The 17431-nt window shown below is 38.3% G+C and overlaps 1 protein-coding gene across 6 annotated transcripts in view; it reads left to right on the forward strand.

Moving 5' to 3' along the window:
* The window catches only part of NCKAP5 (NCK associated protein 5), a 223919-nt gene that overhangs the window by 134423 nt on the left and 72065 nt on the right, over window positions 1-17431 (forward strand). For all 6 annotated transcript variants that reach the window (XR_012581905.1, XM_074547930.1, XM_074547932.1 and 3 more), the window contains exons 7-8: window positions 1803-1841; window positions 6752-6871. Coding sequence is in view for 5 of the 6 variants with exons in the window: in XM_074547930.1 (XP_074404031.1) it covers window positions 1803-1841; window positions 6752-6871 (159 nt within the window). In the remaining variant the exon portion in view is untranslated. The remainder of the gene's footprint in view (window positions 1-1802; window positions 1842-6751; window positions 6872-17431) is intronic.

Raw genomic sequence — 17431 nt, forward strand, 5'->3', positions numbered from 1 at the left:
AAAGGAATAATGTATTCTCTATGGTTTGTTCAATTTTCAGGTAGAGCAAACAGCCCTTAAAGTACCTGCCAGGAGGAGCAGTGTCAGTGGAGAGCCTGAGAGCCTGCAGGGCAAGGCACATGGGCTTTCAAACCCCAGCATGTTTACTTCTGTTGGTTATTACTGTTCTAATATTAGTCTGTGTCTTCTGTTAAATCATGTAGAGAGCCATTCTTTTGGAGCGTTGTTCCACAGGCTGCCTGAAGTTTGGGGAAAAAAAATTGATACTAGGCAGTTTTATGAGTATGAACCAAATGTAGCTTTTGTATCTAGCAAAAGTAAATTATTTACAGAAGTGAATTAGCTGCTGCAGCTCTTTGCTCCCCACTGAGTTTGCATCAGTGTTGGTGGAGGTTTTATTTAATTTGCCAAGAGTAACAGGAATCAATGCAGATTATTTAGTGATACCTGCATAAATTTTAACTGTAATTTCTGTAAACCAGAACTAAATCAAAAAACTCTTTTTTATAAGAGTGGCATCTCTACTTGCTCTGCCTAAATGCAGGAGCAAAATGATAAGTCAGCACATTGTGTGATAACATCTGCATATATGGTGTTGAACCTTCAAGTTAGACAGCACCAACAGAAAATCTTACCCCAGTCTTTCTTTCTCTCCCTCCTTCTTCCTCCTCACTCCCCCTGTCCTTGCTGGTAAAGATAAATTAGAAAGGATGTATAAAATAAATAACTTCATAAATTCCCAGTTGAATATATAGTTCTGCTAATCAATGGTGTGTAATCTCATTCAAGTCAATTGTGCTATGTGGGGTGAATGCCTTCCAACCACATCTCGATGACAGTAGGTACTTTAATTCTCTGTGCCACTTTATGGTTCCTGCTTGTCATGATAGATGTACCATTTTGTCAATATTTAATCAAGAAACAATTAAACTTCATGAAAACATTCAGGCCTCTATCCTTGGCTGGTAAAATCTGCTCCAGTGAATGCAGTCAATCCGTGCTGATGCAGACACCAGCCACATCTAGAACTGTGAGAGTTTCATCTACTGCAAAGAAGAGATGACAGAAGTTAACCAAATGCCCCTCATGTCACACTGCAATTGATACAGTGCACATTTGCTTATAATGAGGACGAGCACAGAAGTAGTTGATGTGAATTTCATGTATTCTTACTGGTGGTGGTTGTAGATGGGAGGTGGAGTATAAAGCCTCTGGCAATTGTGAAACCCATACAGTGAATGTTTATAATAATCTTTTAACTCAGTCTGATTGGATCTGTCCTTAACCCTTTGGGCATCACACTGAGTGCCAAAAGACTGTCATGGTTTTCAGCCCAGATGGATATGAAGCACCACACAGCCGCTTGCTCAAATCCAATAGAATGGGGAGAAGAATCAAGATAAAACTTGTGTGTTGAGATAGGAACAGTTTCCTTCCTGGCAACTCCCCCAGTTTATATCACATAATGTTCTGTGGTGTAAAATTTCCCTTTGGCCACTTTGGGTCACCTGTCCCAGCAATGCTCCCTCCCAGTTTCTTTTGTGAGCATCCTCTCTGGCAGATCATGAGACAAGATAAACAAGTGCTCCTTGACTTAGGATGAACACAACTTAGCAAAAAACCAAAACATCAGTGTGTTATCAACACCATTTTCATTCTGAATCCAAAGCACAGCACTGTAACAGCTACTGAGAGGAAATTAATGCTGCTCTAGCTGAAACCAGGACAGGCCACAAAAGAAGGTTGTTTTGCATACACAGACATGATAACATATGTAAATTTGTTTACTTTTTCTCTTTCAGGTGGCTAATCAGGTCGTTCAGGCTCTACTCACTCAAAAGGTAAATTGTGATTTGGGTATTTTCAGTGTAACTTGAAGCTTGCAGTTATTCATTGCTTATTTGAAAGATATGTATATATTCTCAAATAGTATACATTTTTAAACTACATTCACACATTCAGTAAGCAGGGGAAGTACTGCACAGGAAAAACACTTGTAGGATAATTGCAAACCTGGCACAATGAAAAGATTCACTGTGGCTTCTACAGAGATCTGTTCTGCATGAAGTCATGTCTGAAATTCCAATTTTCTGAAGTGGTCTTTAAGTTAAACATGATTCTGTGATTTCATTCTGTCAGGGAGAGAAAGAAGGAAAGACAAAAAAAATATAAAATTCTCTAACAATAAGCTGTGAGCATTTCAATATTCATGGAATGATTCTTTGTGAGGTCTAGACCACTTGATGGATGTGGCATTATTAAAATGCTTTGGATCATTAAGTTGTAAAAAGATGATTCGGAAAGAGACATAAATGCAGTCTTTTAAAGCAGATAGTGCAAAGGAGAATATAAACTGTCTTGTCTACACTTAATGACAGGACAAGTAATAATGTTCTTAAAATGCAGCACAAAACACAAAGTTAAAATAATCAAAATAACTCTTGCCACATGCACAAAAGTGTTCTAGATGTAAAAAGTTTTTGAGGACCAGCTCCAAAGCTTCCCTTTATGGGCATCATTCAGAATTCTCTGCAAAGGGAAGAATGGGGTCAGAGGGGACAGGCTGGGATGAAAGTATCATTGCTCATCCCATGATTTTTAGATGCACAGCAAAGGTTTTTACTCTGGAAGAGGGATGCTGCCTTCCAGCACCTGAGGTGATTTCTGCAAGCCACAACATCCAGGGAAGTTGGCCCTGCTGCTGTCTGTGCTCTGTGTCTCTGTTTACACGTAGGAGTAGGGTCTGTGCATCATCAGAGGACTGCAGGGCTGTTCCTGTGACACCTGCTAGAAATATAACTTGAGGTATTTTCTAAAAAAATCCCAAATATGTGTTTCAGTAGAGTTTAAATGGAAATGGAGGTATTTTTTCATGTTAATATACACAAAAACCTCATACACATTTTGGACTATATAACCGTATGTGATGAAATACTCACCAGAGGGTTAATCTCAATATATTAATCTCTAGTTTGGGAATTTTTTGATGGTTTCCCAAATGGAGAGAGGAGCTTGCTGATTTCCTTTGCAAAGGTGTCAGACATTTTGATGACTACATATTTCCTCAGTAATTAATCCTTCCAAACCCATAGGAACCAAGGAGTTCCTAAGGATACAATAAAAACAGATCCAAATACATTTAATAAAGTGATTTACTTAGGGTTGATGGGATTTAACAGCTGCTTACCTATTACTAAGTAATAACAGCTAATTTAATATCCATAGAAAGAGGAAAGAGGGTACTTTTCTAAATGCTAATGAATATTAAATGTATAGTGCTCCTGACACCGTTCATACAAGTCCTTTTATAAGAAAAGACAGGAACACAGTAGTGTACAATAAAGAGAAAATTGCACTCCTCACACCAGTCCCCAAAGGGTAGATATCAGAACCCAAATAGTGGCTGGTAAGCAGATAAATCTGCCATCATGCAGCTGAGCAGTGAGGCAGAGTCAGTCATGCCACGGAGAGATAACACCCGTCAGGAGCAGAGCAAGACATGGAGAAAAGCTGAGAGCTTTCACAAAAGGGAGAAGGGTGGTTTTGTACAGTAGCACACACTGCGTGGGCTTGGCTGTGAATTTGAAATCATCCCTCAAGGACTAATTTTCACTTAAATGAAGTACAAGCTGTAATGGAAGGAGTAGAGCGCTGTGTGCTTGCCAGGATGTGCAAAGACTGCGATCCCACTGAGAGATTCTGGTGACACAAATTGAGTGAGCAAAGCTTGAGTGATTTGTCAATGTCACTGAATCCTTGAAATGGAATCACAGTCTTAAACATTCCCTTTTCAAGTATGTAATTTGTTACAATACATATAGAAATTCTCTAACATGAGAGACTTTTTATTTTGATGTGACTGGAGGAACGATGTTAAATTGAATTTGTGCTGAGTTAGCCACGCAGCATAATTTCACAATTTTATGTAGCAAAATTCTATGGATTTCTACCACTCAATAATAGAAAATTTTGCCTCTAGGAAATTTAAGAAGTCAGATGTCCCACAAAATTAACTGAGGCAAACCTGTATGCTATAATATTGAAAACATCCATTCTTTCTCCTTCCACTCAAAGACTTGTCATATAACATGAGCTGATTGGACTGCTGAGAACTGGATTTTTAATTTTATTTTTTTTCCATGTAAGACCTGGATCAGCAGCTTGAAATTTGAGCTAAACCATTCAATTGAATAATTTTGCGCCCTGTTTATCTACTTCTTTATTGTAATCTCCTCTACAGGAGTGTATTCAGGAGATCACTCTTTTTACTCTAGGTTCTATTTGAAAACCATATGTCCATTTTCATCAATTAAATAAAAAAGAAGTGAATTAAGTGTTAATTAAAGCAGAAAGAAGCATGTTCAGAGGGAGAGCAGTGTTTTTCTGGAACCTCTGCTGAGGGCATTGGATCCCATTTTGGAGAAGAGTGAGTCTGGTTCACGTTGAAGAGATGAAGCAAGACCACAGAGATGCTCAGATATCACTGTACTGAAACCCTAGGAGTACTTTAAATATTTGGGAGATTGCTGCCTTAATAGCTAGTTGTTTTGCCCACAGGAGAGGAATTATATGCTTCAGACATTTGATAGTTGTATTAATTGGTAGTTTTTGGACTGCAAGTTTCTAAACTCAGACTTTATTTTACCAGAATATTGCTACTTTTATGTGCTTCATTTCTCCTCTGGGCTATGTGTGGCATTACCACTGGCAGGGTTTATAGCATCTGGGTGGGTAATCTACTATCTTATATTTTACTTTTTTACAGAAATTCTGAAGTTTGAAACATAAATCTTATGGTTTTAATACTGTAAGATAGGAAGGTTTTGGGCAGAGGCCTTGCTAAGATTTAATTTCTTTCTACACTGTTAGTTTCTGTGAATCATTTTTCCTGTCCAGTGCCCTTAGTAGTCCTGAAATGTTAAGCACTGTTATAACAGCCAAGGCTCAGCTTTAAATTCTCTGATTTGTGAAAGACAGATAATGATGGGTCTTGATGCTTGCAGTCTCTATTACTAATAGAGATTCTTGTGCAAGACCAGGGATAAGAGATCTCACTGACAGGAAGCAAAGCTTCAGGGCTTTAGAAATCATCAGCCTCGAGATTTTTTGAGGGTCATGTTGGAAGGCTCTTGCAATTTCAACTGAACAGCCACTTGACAGCCACCTAAAACAAATGCTATAAAACCATCAGGAGAGAACAACTGCATTCATCCAGTATTCATAAAATCTGATACATATGCATAAAAAGATGTTTACAGTTTTCTGTGAGTCTCGAGATGAACATATTTTATTGTGTGTTCACCTCTTATAACCTCAGTCCTGATTAGAGCAGAGACTAGAGCAACTGTAGGCAAGAATTTAAGCTACATCTGAATACAATTTTTTTTTTCCCCTCTGATTTGTTTTCTCATCAAGCCAAGTCATCATGTTGCTAATGGTATTGACAGGACAGCATATGGGGGTGCTGAGGCCTCTTTCTCCACCTTCATATGGTGGAAAGTAATATGAGCTAGGCAATACCACAGGGCAGCAAATGGCCTAAATTTAAATAGTGGTATGTATTTTGGAGATGTAAATTAAAAAAACAAACAAAATACCAAGATATGGCTTCAGCTTATTATTTTTACATGTAATCGTTATTAGGAGACTAGCTTTCCTGGTTTGTGAAGCGCTCTTACCTCAAAATGGGCAGCTGTACAAAATATTGCTGAAAAGCTCAGTGTCTGTGCTGTCTCCAAAATCCTCTCTGTAACAGAATCCTGAGTTCCTTCAGGTGACCAGGAAAAGCAGGTTTTACACTATAAATAAATAGAGAGAGAGAGAGAGAGAGAGAGATAGACAGAGATGGAGAGATAGATAGATAGATAGATAGATAGATAGATAGATAGATAGATAGATAGATAGATAGATATTAGCTGTATCTGAGTGACATTGTTGGCTTGACTGGTTTTACATTTCACCTCTGCTTCTGGTGGCCCATATTAAATCTTTTTTCATAGAATCATAGAATTGTTTGTATTGGAAAGGACCTTTAAGATCATCAAGTCCAACCATTAAGCCAGTGGTGCCAAGCCCACCAAGCCCCCAAGTGCCACATCTACTCAGCTTTTAAATCCCTCCAGGACTGATGACTCCACCTCCCGTTCCAATGCTTGACAACCCTTTCCATAAGAAATTTTTCCTAATGTACAACCTAAAGCTCTCCTGGAGGCCGTTCCAGAGGCCATTTCCTCTTGTCCTATCAGTTGCTGCTTGGGAGAAGAGAGCAGTGCCCATCTGGCTAGAACACCCTTTGAGGGAGCTGTAGACAGTGAAAAGAGCCTCTTTTTATCCAGGCTAAACACCCCCAGCTCCTTCTGCTGCTCCTCATCAGATTTGTGCCCCAGATCCTTCCCCAGCTCAGTTGGTGTAGCTTATGCATTTTACTCATCTCATGCTTATTACAATATCCATCTATTAATTGCTGCTTTATGCTTTTTGTCAGCTGCAGGATGGAACACATTGCTAGCAAAGTAATTTTTATGCTAACAGAAAACTCTGAATGTAGATGCTAGGTAGCTACTGCTCTTCATGACAAGATTTTCTTTAATGTTATAATGGATGATCAAAGGGCCAGAGAAAATGAAGTAGCAGGTTTTTCTGATTTATACTACTTTAAACGTTGTGTGTTTATTTCTTCTTAATATCATTAGAGTTTTTATGTCCTTCTGTTACCTGCTTTCTAATCTTACTGTTTTTCCTTGTGCTGCAGGGTCTGAGGGAGGAATGCATAAAGCTGAAAATGAGAGTTTTTGATCTGGAACAACAGAATCGAACTTTAAGTGTGCTCTTCCAGCAGAAAGTCAAACCAGCTTCTGACCTCCTCCTTCAGGTAGGAAATGGCCTTTGTAGGAAGCAAGCTATGAGCTTTATATTTCTTAAAATTATAAAATACTTCTGTTCTTTCCAAGGCTGTGTCAGTAAGTGGGAAATGACAGTTGATAGATTTAATATATTAGAAGAATAACTGTTATCTGTACTCTGATCCCATTGAAACTGAAAATGCGTGCCAGTGAGTTCTGATATTGCATGGAAATCTGGAGAGAGGAGCACACCTGCAGAGTAACTTACTTTTTAGATGATTCTTCTCTATGATAAATGGAATGATATGGGTTCATTATCCCTCTGCAGGGGAAAAGCTCGTATTCCTTAACATCCTGCTCGATGGTGAACAGTGTAATTTCCTGTGAGAAGACAGCCCATTTATTTAACTTTTGCCATATGTGATACTGTCCTGGTTTCACTAACTTGCAAGGCTTTAAGTACATCTTCACAGGTTTAGAATGATTTTTTTTGGCTGATGTTTTATGGGAGGATATAGCTGAGAAACCAATTGACCCATGTCTCGCTCATTTGCCATTCTGGAATGCTAAGAGATGTTCCAGTATCCTTCTTCATTTGGCAATGTCTGTTATTGTGAATGAACCCATCTCTTTGTCATCCTTTTGCAGAATTGCTTTGCAGAAGTTCCAACAAATCTGACCATGAGCTAGGAGAACAGCAAATGAGGACTAATTGGAACTTGCAGGACATGTCAGCTACATAAGTGATATTAAATGTGTATCTTAAACCCTCACTGCTGTGCATGTGTAACTCAGAGGAAAATGTGGCCCTTGCTCTGTTGCACAACAGCTGAGGCTGCTGACTCTGCTCGGGGTGGGCTGGGTTTGTGCAGAAACACAGAAACCTAGCACATAGCTGAGTTTGAGCAGAAATACAGAAACCTAGCACAGAGCTGGGTGTGTGCAGAAACACAGAAACCTAGCACAGGGCTGGGTGTGTGCAGAAACACAGAAACCTAGCACAGAGCTGGGTGTGTGCAGAAACACAGAAACCTAGCACATAGCTGAGTTTGAGCAGAAACACAGAAACCTAGCACAGGGCTGGGTTTGTGCAGAAACGCAGAAACCTAGCAAAAAGATGGATATTGTGCAGAAACACAGAAACCTAGCACAGAGCTGGGTGTGTGCAGAAATGCATCAGTCTGCTCACAGCTAGTGTTAAAGGCAAGGGAATCTGCACGCTGAGGGCAAATATTCTGCTTCTGAGGAGCTCCAAAGCACAGGCAGGGTGGTGCCAGTCACCATCACAGGGATCTGGGTTCCTGAGTTTTCCTTAGGCTCTTGTTCCTCTCTTGCTTTTGTGTTGATTTGAGTGCTGCCAAATCAGGTAGGTCAGGACCTCCTCTATCCTGGTTTCCTGACCCTTGTCTCCTGCTTCCTTTCCTAGTTCATCCTTCACATACCACTGCACAGAGGTCTGATTTATATACACATATATATAAACATTTTATATTAATATTGTATATTATAATTAATATTATATATTACAATTAATGTTCTATATATAAATGTGTATAAATATATATATATTTATATATTTATATATTTATATATATATAGATATATTTATCCATTCACCATTTTGACACGTCCAACACAGCATGGATCTTTATTGCTCTCTTCTGCTTTTGACAATCTCATCAGCTGCTCCTTCCTCCTGGTTTGGGGTGGTTTTTCTTTCATTTTCCTGTTTCCTGTAAGTCAGATCCCCCTGCACAGAGGTCTGATTTATATACACACACATATATATATAAATACATTATATTAATATTAATATTGTATATTATAATTAATATTATATATAACAATTAATGTTTTATATATAAATGTGTATAAATATCTATATATTTATATATTTATATATATATTTATCCATTCACCGTTTTGACACATCCACCACAGTGTGGATATTCACTCCTCCCTTCTGCTTTTGACAGTCCCATCAGCTGCTCCTTCCTCCCACTTTGGGGTGTTTTTTTCTTTCTTTTTCCCATTTCCAAAGGGTCTGACTCCAGCTGATGTCAGCTTGGGGTTTGATTGCACAGAAGTCACATGCTGCACATTCATTATTGCAGATGCAGTTCCTATTCCCAATTCCTTGTGTGGCAACAATAAAACCAGGTTATTCTGGGAATGCTACAGAAGTGTTGGATAGCATCTGAAAAGTGAAATCAACACTTTGACTTGTGATCCTTGAGACTGGATTGTTCAGCAGCTCTGAAAAAAAGTTGAAAGAATGAACCTGCACCAGGTGGAAGAAAAGAACCAAATGATCTAACACGTTTCCCTTAGGGATTAAAATTTTTTTACATCATTGTTCTTGCACAGTTTGGCTGGAACAAATGTACATAGATTTTCTTTTCCCCCCCTTTTCGCTTGATTTGTCATTACTGGCTGAGGACAAAAGGGAATTAAATTCATTCAGAAAGTCCAGATCTCCCTGGAGCAAAATTTGCTGCTATGTCTGTTCTCTTGCTATAAAAAGGTTTTAACTCACTAGGTGAAAAAAACACCAGAGAGCAAGTGGCAGTGTGTGCTAGAAAAGGAAGAACTTCTGCTAAAACTCTTCATATGTCCTTTTTTACAAAAAAAAAAAAAAAAAAACAAACTCCAAACCAAACAGGAAATATGTGAGTTTCCAGATTTTTAATTATCCTCTAATTATACTCCAGACTCAAATGAATGGCATGTAGTCTGTGATCTTGCTGCCTGAGATACAACATCTGAAGAAGGATGTTTTCTTAGGACTGAAACTGAGCAAATAGTTGTGTGCCTGCATAAAATTAAACAAAAGTTTGCATTATGTCTTCTTGGAAGTGCACACAGCCCAGGTTTAGAGCAGGAGGTAAATATTGGTTCAAATGTGTCACTCTACAGAAAAGTTATAAATATGTGCTTAAGGACATTCCTGTTGGATCATAACCCCAATCAAGGGAATGGGCAAATTCTGCTGACTGGGGTGGGGCATGGGGTGTTCTCACCTTTCCTGTAGCCCCTGATACAATGCAGTTCAATTTTATTTAATGCTGACCTCATCCTAGGACTAGCCACACTCAGTAAAACTACAAATTTTTGAAGAATGCCATGGTAGAGGGCATAAGCTAAAAATAAGTAATGTTAGCTACTTTTTCTGCATATCAACCCCTGTGATTTCATTGTATATCAGCATAAAATTATTCCATATTTGACATGAGGAGACTCTTGTATTACAGAGTAAGCTTATTTTTAAACTGCAAACATTTTGACTTCTCAAATTTCAAGTTAAATTTTTTAAAACATAATTTAAAGGTAAGTGTAGATTTCACCATTGCCCTAGGTTTTTGTGTGTATGATTGCAAACAGATAATTGATTGATATGTCTTAGATATCAGATCATTCACTTTTTTTTTTCTAGTGAAAGGATTGGTACAAATGTTTTAAATTTGGCCTGCACACCACACCAATTGCACCATGTTGGTTTTGCTCATGCTTCTCACACAGTTCAAAAGAAACACTCATTTTGCTTGCTACCAATTAAAAAAATTAAATTCATGTAGTACAGTTTCCATGACTGCCTCCGGAATTCTGCACCGTTGAAAAGGTGTTAAAAGTGTTACTTTTTTCATGCATTTACAAAAAGTGTAAGTGCTTAGGAAGTTGAAGACCCTAATTTGAAGCAATGTGTGTTGAGTTTGTGATTGTGTGTGTTGCCATGCAAGTTCTCTGTTCCCAGGAATTTTGGTGTGCTTACTGCCTGCAGGGAGGGACACAGATGCTGTCTCATTCCTGTCATGAAAAGATAAGTAATGCAGTCTCTGATGCAAAATTTTAGGAGGATAAAAAGATAATTCAAGCTTTTTTCTCTTCACCTCTGATGCTGTAGACAGTTTTAAGAGCTACCCTCTCTTTGTGGGGGCATTCTTTGTAGCTGAAGTGTGTGATTTACAGAGGCAGTACTAGAATAGATAAATAAGGAGAAGGCTGATTACCTTTTTTTTTCATTATTGTTATTTTATAATACTCTGAAACAGCTTTTTTTAAATGATGAAGCTTTGGAAAAGTGTTTTGTGTCAGCACCATCTGAGAAAGAGCAATAGTTATAGTTAAAACCTAGCACAAAAGAGCAGATTCTGCCAAAGCAGCCTTCATTTTCCTCTGTTAATGTGGTTGCTAAAAAGATATTACATTCTGCCTGTCATAGCAAGAGAGGCTGGGAAAGAAAACCAGGAGCTCCATTTTAGTGACCCACCTTATTCTTCATCTGCAAGTGGGACAAAGAGCTGGGGATAATAGTCAAAGATTTAAAACTGAGTAGAGGAAAACCAATTAGAAGTGAAGAGAGAAATCTGTGGACGCTGAAAGGAATAAGACAGGGATCAGGGGTTGCCTTCTTATAAATATCCCTTTTTAAAAAAATTTTAATATCATGTAGCTCTGTTTACATAAATTCAAGATGTTTGCCAGATGAATTGTTCCCATGGGAGAAGTCTTGCTTTCACTTTTCACCCAGAAATTTGTTGTCACGAGGATTTTTAATAAACCATGCAGGATTTTTCAGTGGAAAGGGATAAAAAAGTGGCAAGCAGCAAAATTTATTGGGTTGATTTATTTGATTAAATAAGTAATAAAATTTTCATAGTTGGGAAAGTATAAGATAATATTTCTAATCATAAGATTTACAATATCCCTGATCTTAAACTGTATTTTCATTGCCATTTTATTTCCATCATAAAAATTCTACTTTATCAAACCCAGAACCAAGCAGGGAGGTTTCCTGAAGCATTTATTTTCTTCTTGTGTTTCTCTGGCTGAATTACTTATATTTATTACTCATGGACCATCCACACTGTTTAATTTCACACCTAAAATTTTGCCTCAAATTCTGCAGCACAGAGTGTTGAATTCTCAGGTGGTCAAGGTAAATAATAATTACTTTGTGATGACTGCATTGGTAAAAAACCTGATGTACAAGACAGAGTGTGGCCGTGCAGGCTGTGATGGAGCCTTGCACAGCTTAGCAGGAAGGGGTAAATTGCACCAAAGACATTATTATATATGGGAGGGAGAAGAGGGCACTAAAAAGCCCTAAGAGCTGCCAGAAGGAGATGGAATGTCTGGGCTCAGAGCCTGACCTCTGGTGCAGCCATGGTTAGGGATGATGAGGTCTGAATGCAGGGGGTTAAAAGTGAAGCTGCATTGCTTTACAGCAATGAGATCTGTGTAATATCTAAGTGTTTCAGAGAGTAGGTGTGCTTGAGGGTTGGAAATGAAACCTAAAGGTGTCACACACTGTTAGGGAACAGCTTGTCAGCATTCCAAGGTACATTTCAGTCTTGTTATAGGCTGGGCAGCAGTAGGATTTCCTTCTCACAGAAGTCAGGTGCCTGCAGGCTCTCAGGGGAGCAGGCAGACTTGATACCAAATCAGCAAATTGTTTTTCAAGTTGTGGAAGTCCTGCAGCTGACCTGCTTATTTGCTTATTTCACATTTGTTATTCCTCTGTATCCATCAGGTTGTCAGGGCACTCCTTTCTGCAAATCTTCAGGAAAGTTCCAGCTCCACAACAAACTCTGTCCTTTTCTCCTCTGTAAACATATCAACATAAATAAGTTGTGGCAGCATCTGTAGTGAGAATATTTCCTTACTCAGAAATCAGTACTGGTGGCTTGAAGGAGAAATTAATCCCAGATCTGCTAATTTCTTCAGTAGTAATTAAATACTGCTTGCAAGTTAAGACAATCTCCAGGGCTGTATCAACAGAGAAGAAGGTGATCACTTAAATGCAAAGCATGTTTGAGGTATATTAAGTTTAAACTAGTACATTAACCTTTATCCAAGAATTACATTGCTAGCAGAACCCCTTTTAAGATGAGTAAGAGTGGATTTTACTCTATTTATGGTGCTCAAAAGATTTCAGGCCATTGCCCTGCTGGATTAATCCTGCAGGTCGAGGCTACCAAAGCGCACAGTGACGGTCATGAAGGTCCTGCCCCAGGACCTTCATCAGCCTCCAGCCTTGCAGCCATGAGAAATTGTAAGAATGCTTCTGTATATCAGGAATCAGGACAGTGATCTAGTATGGAACACTCAATTTTTTGAGACTTTTAACAACAAATTAAAGAACATTCTTCATGTGAGGATGGTGATGTTCTTTCCAGTCTTGTAATTACTGTTTGTTCCATGTCCTCACTCACCAATAATATATAAGAAGACAGAAATATAAAACTTTGAATGTCTGTATTTCATCTCAGCTTAAATCATCAACACGTAATAATATATTGTAAACCATGTTTATTACTTGCCTGTTTGCAGCTCCAAATAGATGCTGGAGAAATATTACAGAGATAAAATATTTAGGAGAGCCAATTGGTTAGATAAGTGGGTGACCAAAAAATCAGTGATGAGGGAAAGAAAGGAAACATCCCCCTTATGGAGAAACTCAGCCTAATCTCCCTAAACCATATGATTTAGTTTTTAATGCTCAGCAGCAGCAGCACAATGCCTGAAAGAGTTTGGTGGTGTATCTGACATGCAGCCAGCCCTGGAAGGAGCTCCCAGATAGGCAGGCTGATAAAGGAACACAAAAATGTTTGTTAGAGATGGAGGAATGAAAGTAGAGGAAGGGCAAGATCCCTCACGACAGACCAGACTAAAACAAAGCACAGTGAGAGAGTCAGTGGAGAAAGTATTTTTGTATGAGGAGCTTAGATCAACCAGCCTGATAGTCCTGCTCCATCAGTAATTTGTGTTTTGGTGATTTACCTTCTTGTCAGACTGTTGTCCCTTACTTCAGCAATTCAGTTCCTACCAATTTGCTCTCAAACAAAATCAAAGCATTAGCTTAAGCTCCCAGGGCATGTAAATCTGATGAGAATGATAATGCATTTAAGAGAAAATTACCCCCAGCTGCTCAGCATTCCTCTGTCCAAGTATTTTAACTAGCCTGGAGAGGTTCCACAGAAAACCAATGTCAATACAAACATGACATTCTGTGATACAATTTTAAATAGATAAATTTCAGCTACTGAGTCTAAAAATGAGCCATTTCCATTATCCTGATAAAAATAAATTGCTACAGCTGTAGCAAAACCAGCAAATCAAATGAGCAAATAATCTTCAGGAAAGCCACAAGTGATTCTTGGTGAAGTATTTATGAATGATTTTGACTGAGGAGAGCAATATTTTTCAAGTTTTGAAGAAATGTGAAGGCATTATTCAAGAGCAAAGAGAGTAAGCACATGTCAGGAGAATGGTGGGGCTGTACTGATGTGACAGGCCTGGACAACAAAAGTGAGATTTTGCTGCCAATTTTTAGACAAAGAAAAATAAGCAACTGACACTGAGTCAACCAACAATTTTTCTTTATTCTATGCATAGATTTTTATTATCAGTGATGAGCCACCTGATGGCAGGAATCCAATATGGCATTTGAAACCCTAAGCAATTTTGTGGACAGAATAATTAAGTACAAGAATACTGTTAATGTTTTTTCCTTTATTCCAGGTATTCCATATGGGAATAAATTTTAAAAAGGAAGGAATTCCACAATAGGAAAGAATATTGCTGTAATCCTTTCCAAACCTGTGCTTCACTCCTAATAAACATTAAAAATACATGCTTTTTTATTCCATATAGTTTTATTTAACCTACAGTAATGCTGAAATTGTGGCTGCTCTTTCAGTCTGCTCTGTTTGTTAAATATATTAACAAGATTTAATAGCAACTTTCCATGTCAATCCCTGCATAAATGCTTAAGTGTAAGTATAGAGGCAGCTTAGAAACTGGTTGTGAACTTAGTGAAAACTGAGTTACTCACGTGTTTGTGTTTTGTGTGACCAGCACATCCATGTGCTGTCTGATATGTTTCTGGTTTTGCAGTTTGAAATTCACTTACTTTAATATATGCTTGTTTTATTTAAGCCAAGAGTCACTCATTCAGATTTCCTTTCTAAATGGGGGGAAAAAAAAATTATCATGGACATTCTGATAGCAAAAATTAGCATGGATTTGTTCCAATGTTATCACAGTTTGTGATGTGGTACCCACAAGGCACGTGTTGCATATAAAAGTGCAAGTTCATATCATCAGGTCAGCTTTTAGAGCCTCCCCCCTTTTGGATTTCACAGTGGAATAAAATAGTAACCTCTGCAAATCCTGTTTAAATGTGTGCTCAAACAACAGGTGTGCAGGTAATTGTTTTCTCATCATCTCAGCATATTTCACACTCTGTAACTCTCAAATGGAATAGCAAAAGAATGTATAAAATTAATTCCAAGATTTAAAGGACTCTGTCTTGTGACAAAATGGGAATCTATTGAAATTCTAAAGCACTACAGAATTACAACCTTTATTATTATAGATCTATGATTTTCCTTTTATTGTGCTAATGGAGCCAAGTATGTAGTTCATTTTTATTTTCTTAAAACTTTGAGATTTAAAGAAAGGATAACTGTGCAAAAGCATATATGAAACAAATAATAGAGGATTAATTTCTTCTGTTATTACACTCAATACATATAAAACCTCATTCATATTTTACTTTATTACTGTGGTTTTGTTACTGTTATTTAAGTGCAGTGGCACTTTGAAGATGTGAAGCAATACAGAATCATGGCTCTTTTTAGTGAGAAGTAGGTGTGCCAGTAAGTGATCTGCTTCATAACATTTCAACTGTTCAGATTATATCAGGCCAGAGTGAATTGCTAGTAATGTAAAATTACACATTCCATCAAATGAAACAAACTAACATTATGCTAAGCGGGTTGAAGCACATAAGGTTACTCAATAGGTATTTTATGTTGCCATCTGTTATGGAAAAAAATAATTTTCCTCTGATATACTTTATATTTTTCATATATTCTTACAGATACTGCACATAGAAGAAAGGGTTGATAATTAAAATAAAATGTTACTCATAATGAATCATAAAACACCTAAGGAACCAACCCCATCTTTTAGTATTGAATTTCACTAATGCTCTCCTTTGTTTCCCAAATGACCTATCTTCTTTAATGATAGTTTGGATACTGGTAAGATTCAAATTCTCATCCAAAGGCCGTGGCACTATTGACTAAATCTCTGTTGATTCGCTGAGAATGTGAAATACTGTATTGCAAGATAAAATCAGCACGAGGTGCTCAGTGAAACTGAAGAGTCCATTAGTGCCTTAACTCTTAAATTACCATCTGTAATCTCTCTTGATAAGGACGGGCTGAAAGGAAAAGTTACCTTTGTCATTAAATCTTTAACAATGTGATATTGACAGCCTGGAGTTTTTCTGTATTTTTAGCATCTTCAGACTGCATCCCTGCTCCTTTCTTTCTCTAGATGTTAGCAGGCTGTGTTCCATTAGTCACCTAGCAGTGTCTGGGTGCAGGAAGGGGCAGTGATTTGTCTGTGTCCTGTGTGCATCACAAGGGCATCTTCCACATTATGAATTAAATTCCATCTTACTGCATTAGAAGTATGGAAAACAGACTGCCAAAGTAATGGCATCATGAATTAATAGCAGTGCTTTAAAAAAAATCTCAAATATACTCTTACTCTTCAGCTCATCTTTCTGGTATATAATTTCAGAAATGAGCTATTTAATTTTGTAGTGTTTTGGTCCTAAATTTTTATATTCAGTTATATTTTAAAAGCAGAAATGTTCAATCATTTTTTAAAATTTCTGTTATTTACTATTAACTGGTTTTCTCTAAATAAGCCTTGTGTACTTTTCCTGTACAGTAGATGCAGGCACAGACACAGAACTAGGCACAATTATTATGAATTATAAATACTGCAAGTGTGAGCATGAATCAGAGATTAGCACTGTGTTTTAGAGGCTCACTTAGATTTATTTGACTAAATGATCTCTAGGAGATCTTGACAATAATTAGAAATATGGGTGTACTCTGCCCTGTCACCTGGCACTTGCTCCTGGAGGAATAACAAATGGATTTAACCTTTCATTTAGGTCTTCAGGTCCTTCATTCACATGGGACCAGACTTTCAAGAGCTCAGGCATTGTGCTGAGCTCTTGTAAAAATCTAGCTACTGCCAAAATGGGAGCTGATCCTTTAGAAATTCCTGTATAATACCTCCTTAAGCCCCGCTTTTATCCACAGTGAGAAAGCGATCAATTCACAAGGGCACAGGTTCCTAGTCAGGGGTTGGCTGGCACAGCTTCTCCTGAGCAGAGACAGCTGCTGAGAGGTTTGCAGCTCTGAACCACCTGAGCCAGAGGTAAAACTCCCAACCTGGGCCAGGAGAGGGGATTTTCCCATGCCATCCCATGCCAGCCCTGCCAAGGCCAGTTCAGGTCCTAAATAATGCTTGGAGGGTATGGAGCCTTTCCTTCCAGGAGCTGTGACTGGCATTTTACATCTCCTGGTGCTCCTGCTGGCTGGGAGATCAGGAGGGAGGTGCAGATGAGCATGGGCAGTGCAGGGCAGTGTCCTCAGGCCATCCACACCCCCTCCTTGCTGGTACCAGCACCAGCTCTCCCTCCTCACCTGGGCTTCATGTCCAGCCTGCATGGTGCTGAGGTCATTCCAAGGTTTCTCATCCTTCCAGAGGGGGTTGGTGGG

This window comes from Zonotrichia albicollis, chromosome 10 (genome assembly GCF_047830755.1).
Source record: "Zonotrichia albicollis isolate bZonAlb1 chromosome 10, bZonAlb1.hap1, whole genome shotgun sequence".
In the NCBI taxonomy this organism is placed as follows: domain Eukaryota; kingdom Metazoa; phylum Chordata; class Aves; order Passeriformes; family Passerellidae; genus Zonotrichia; species Zonotrichia albicollis.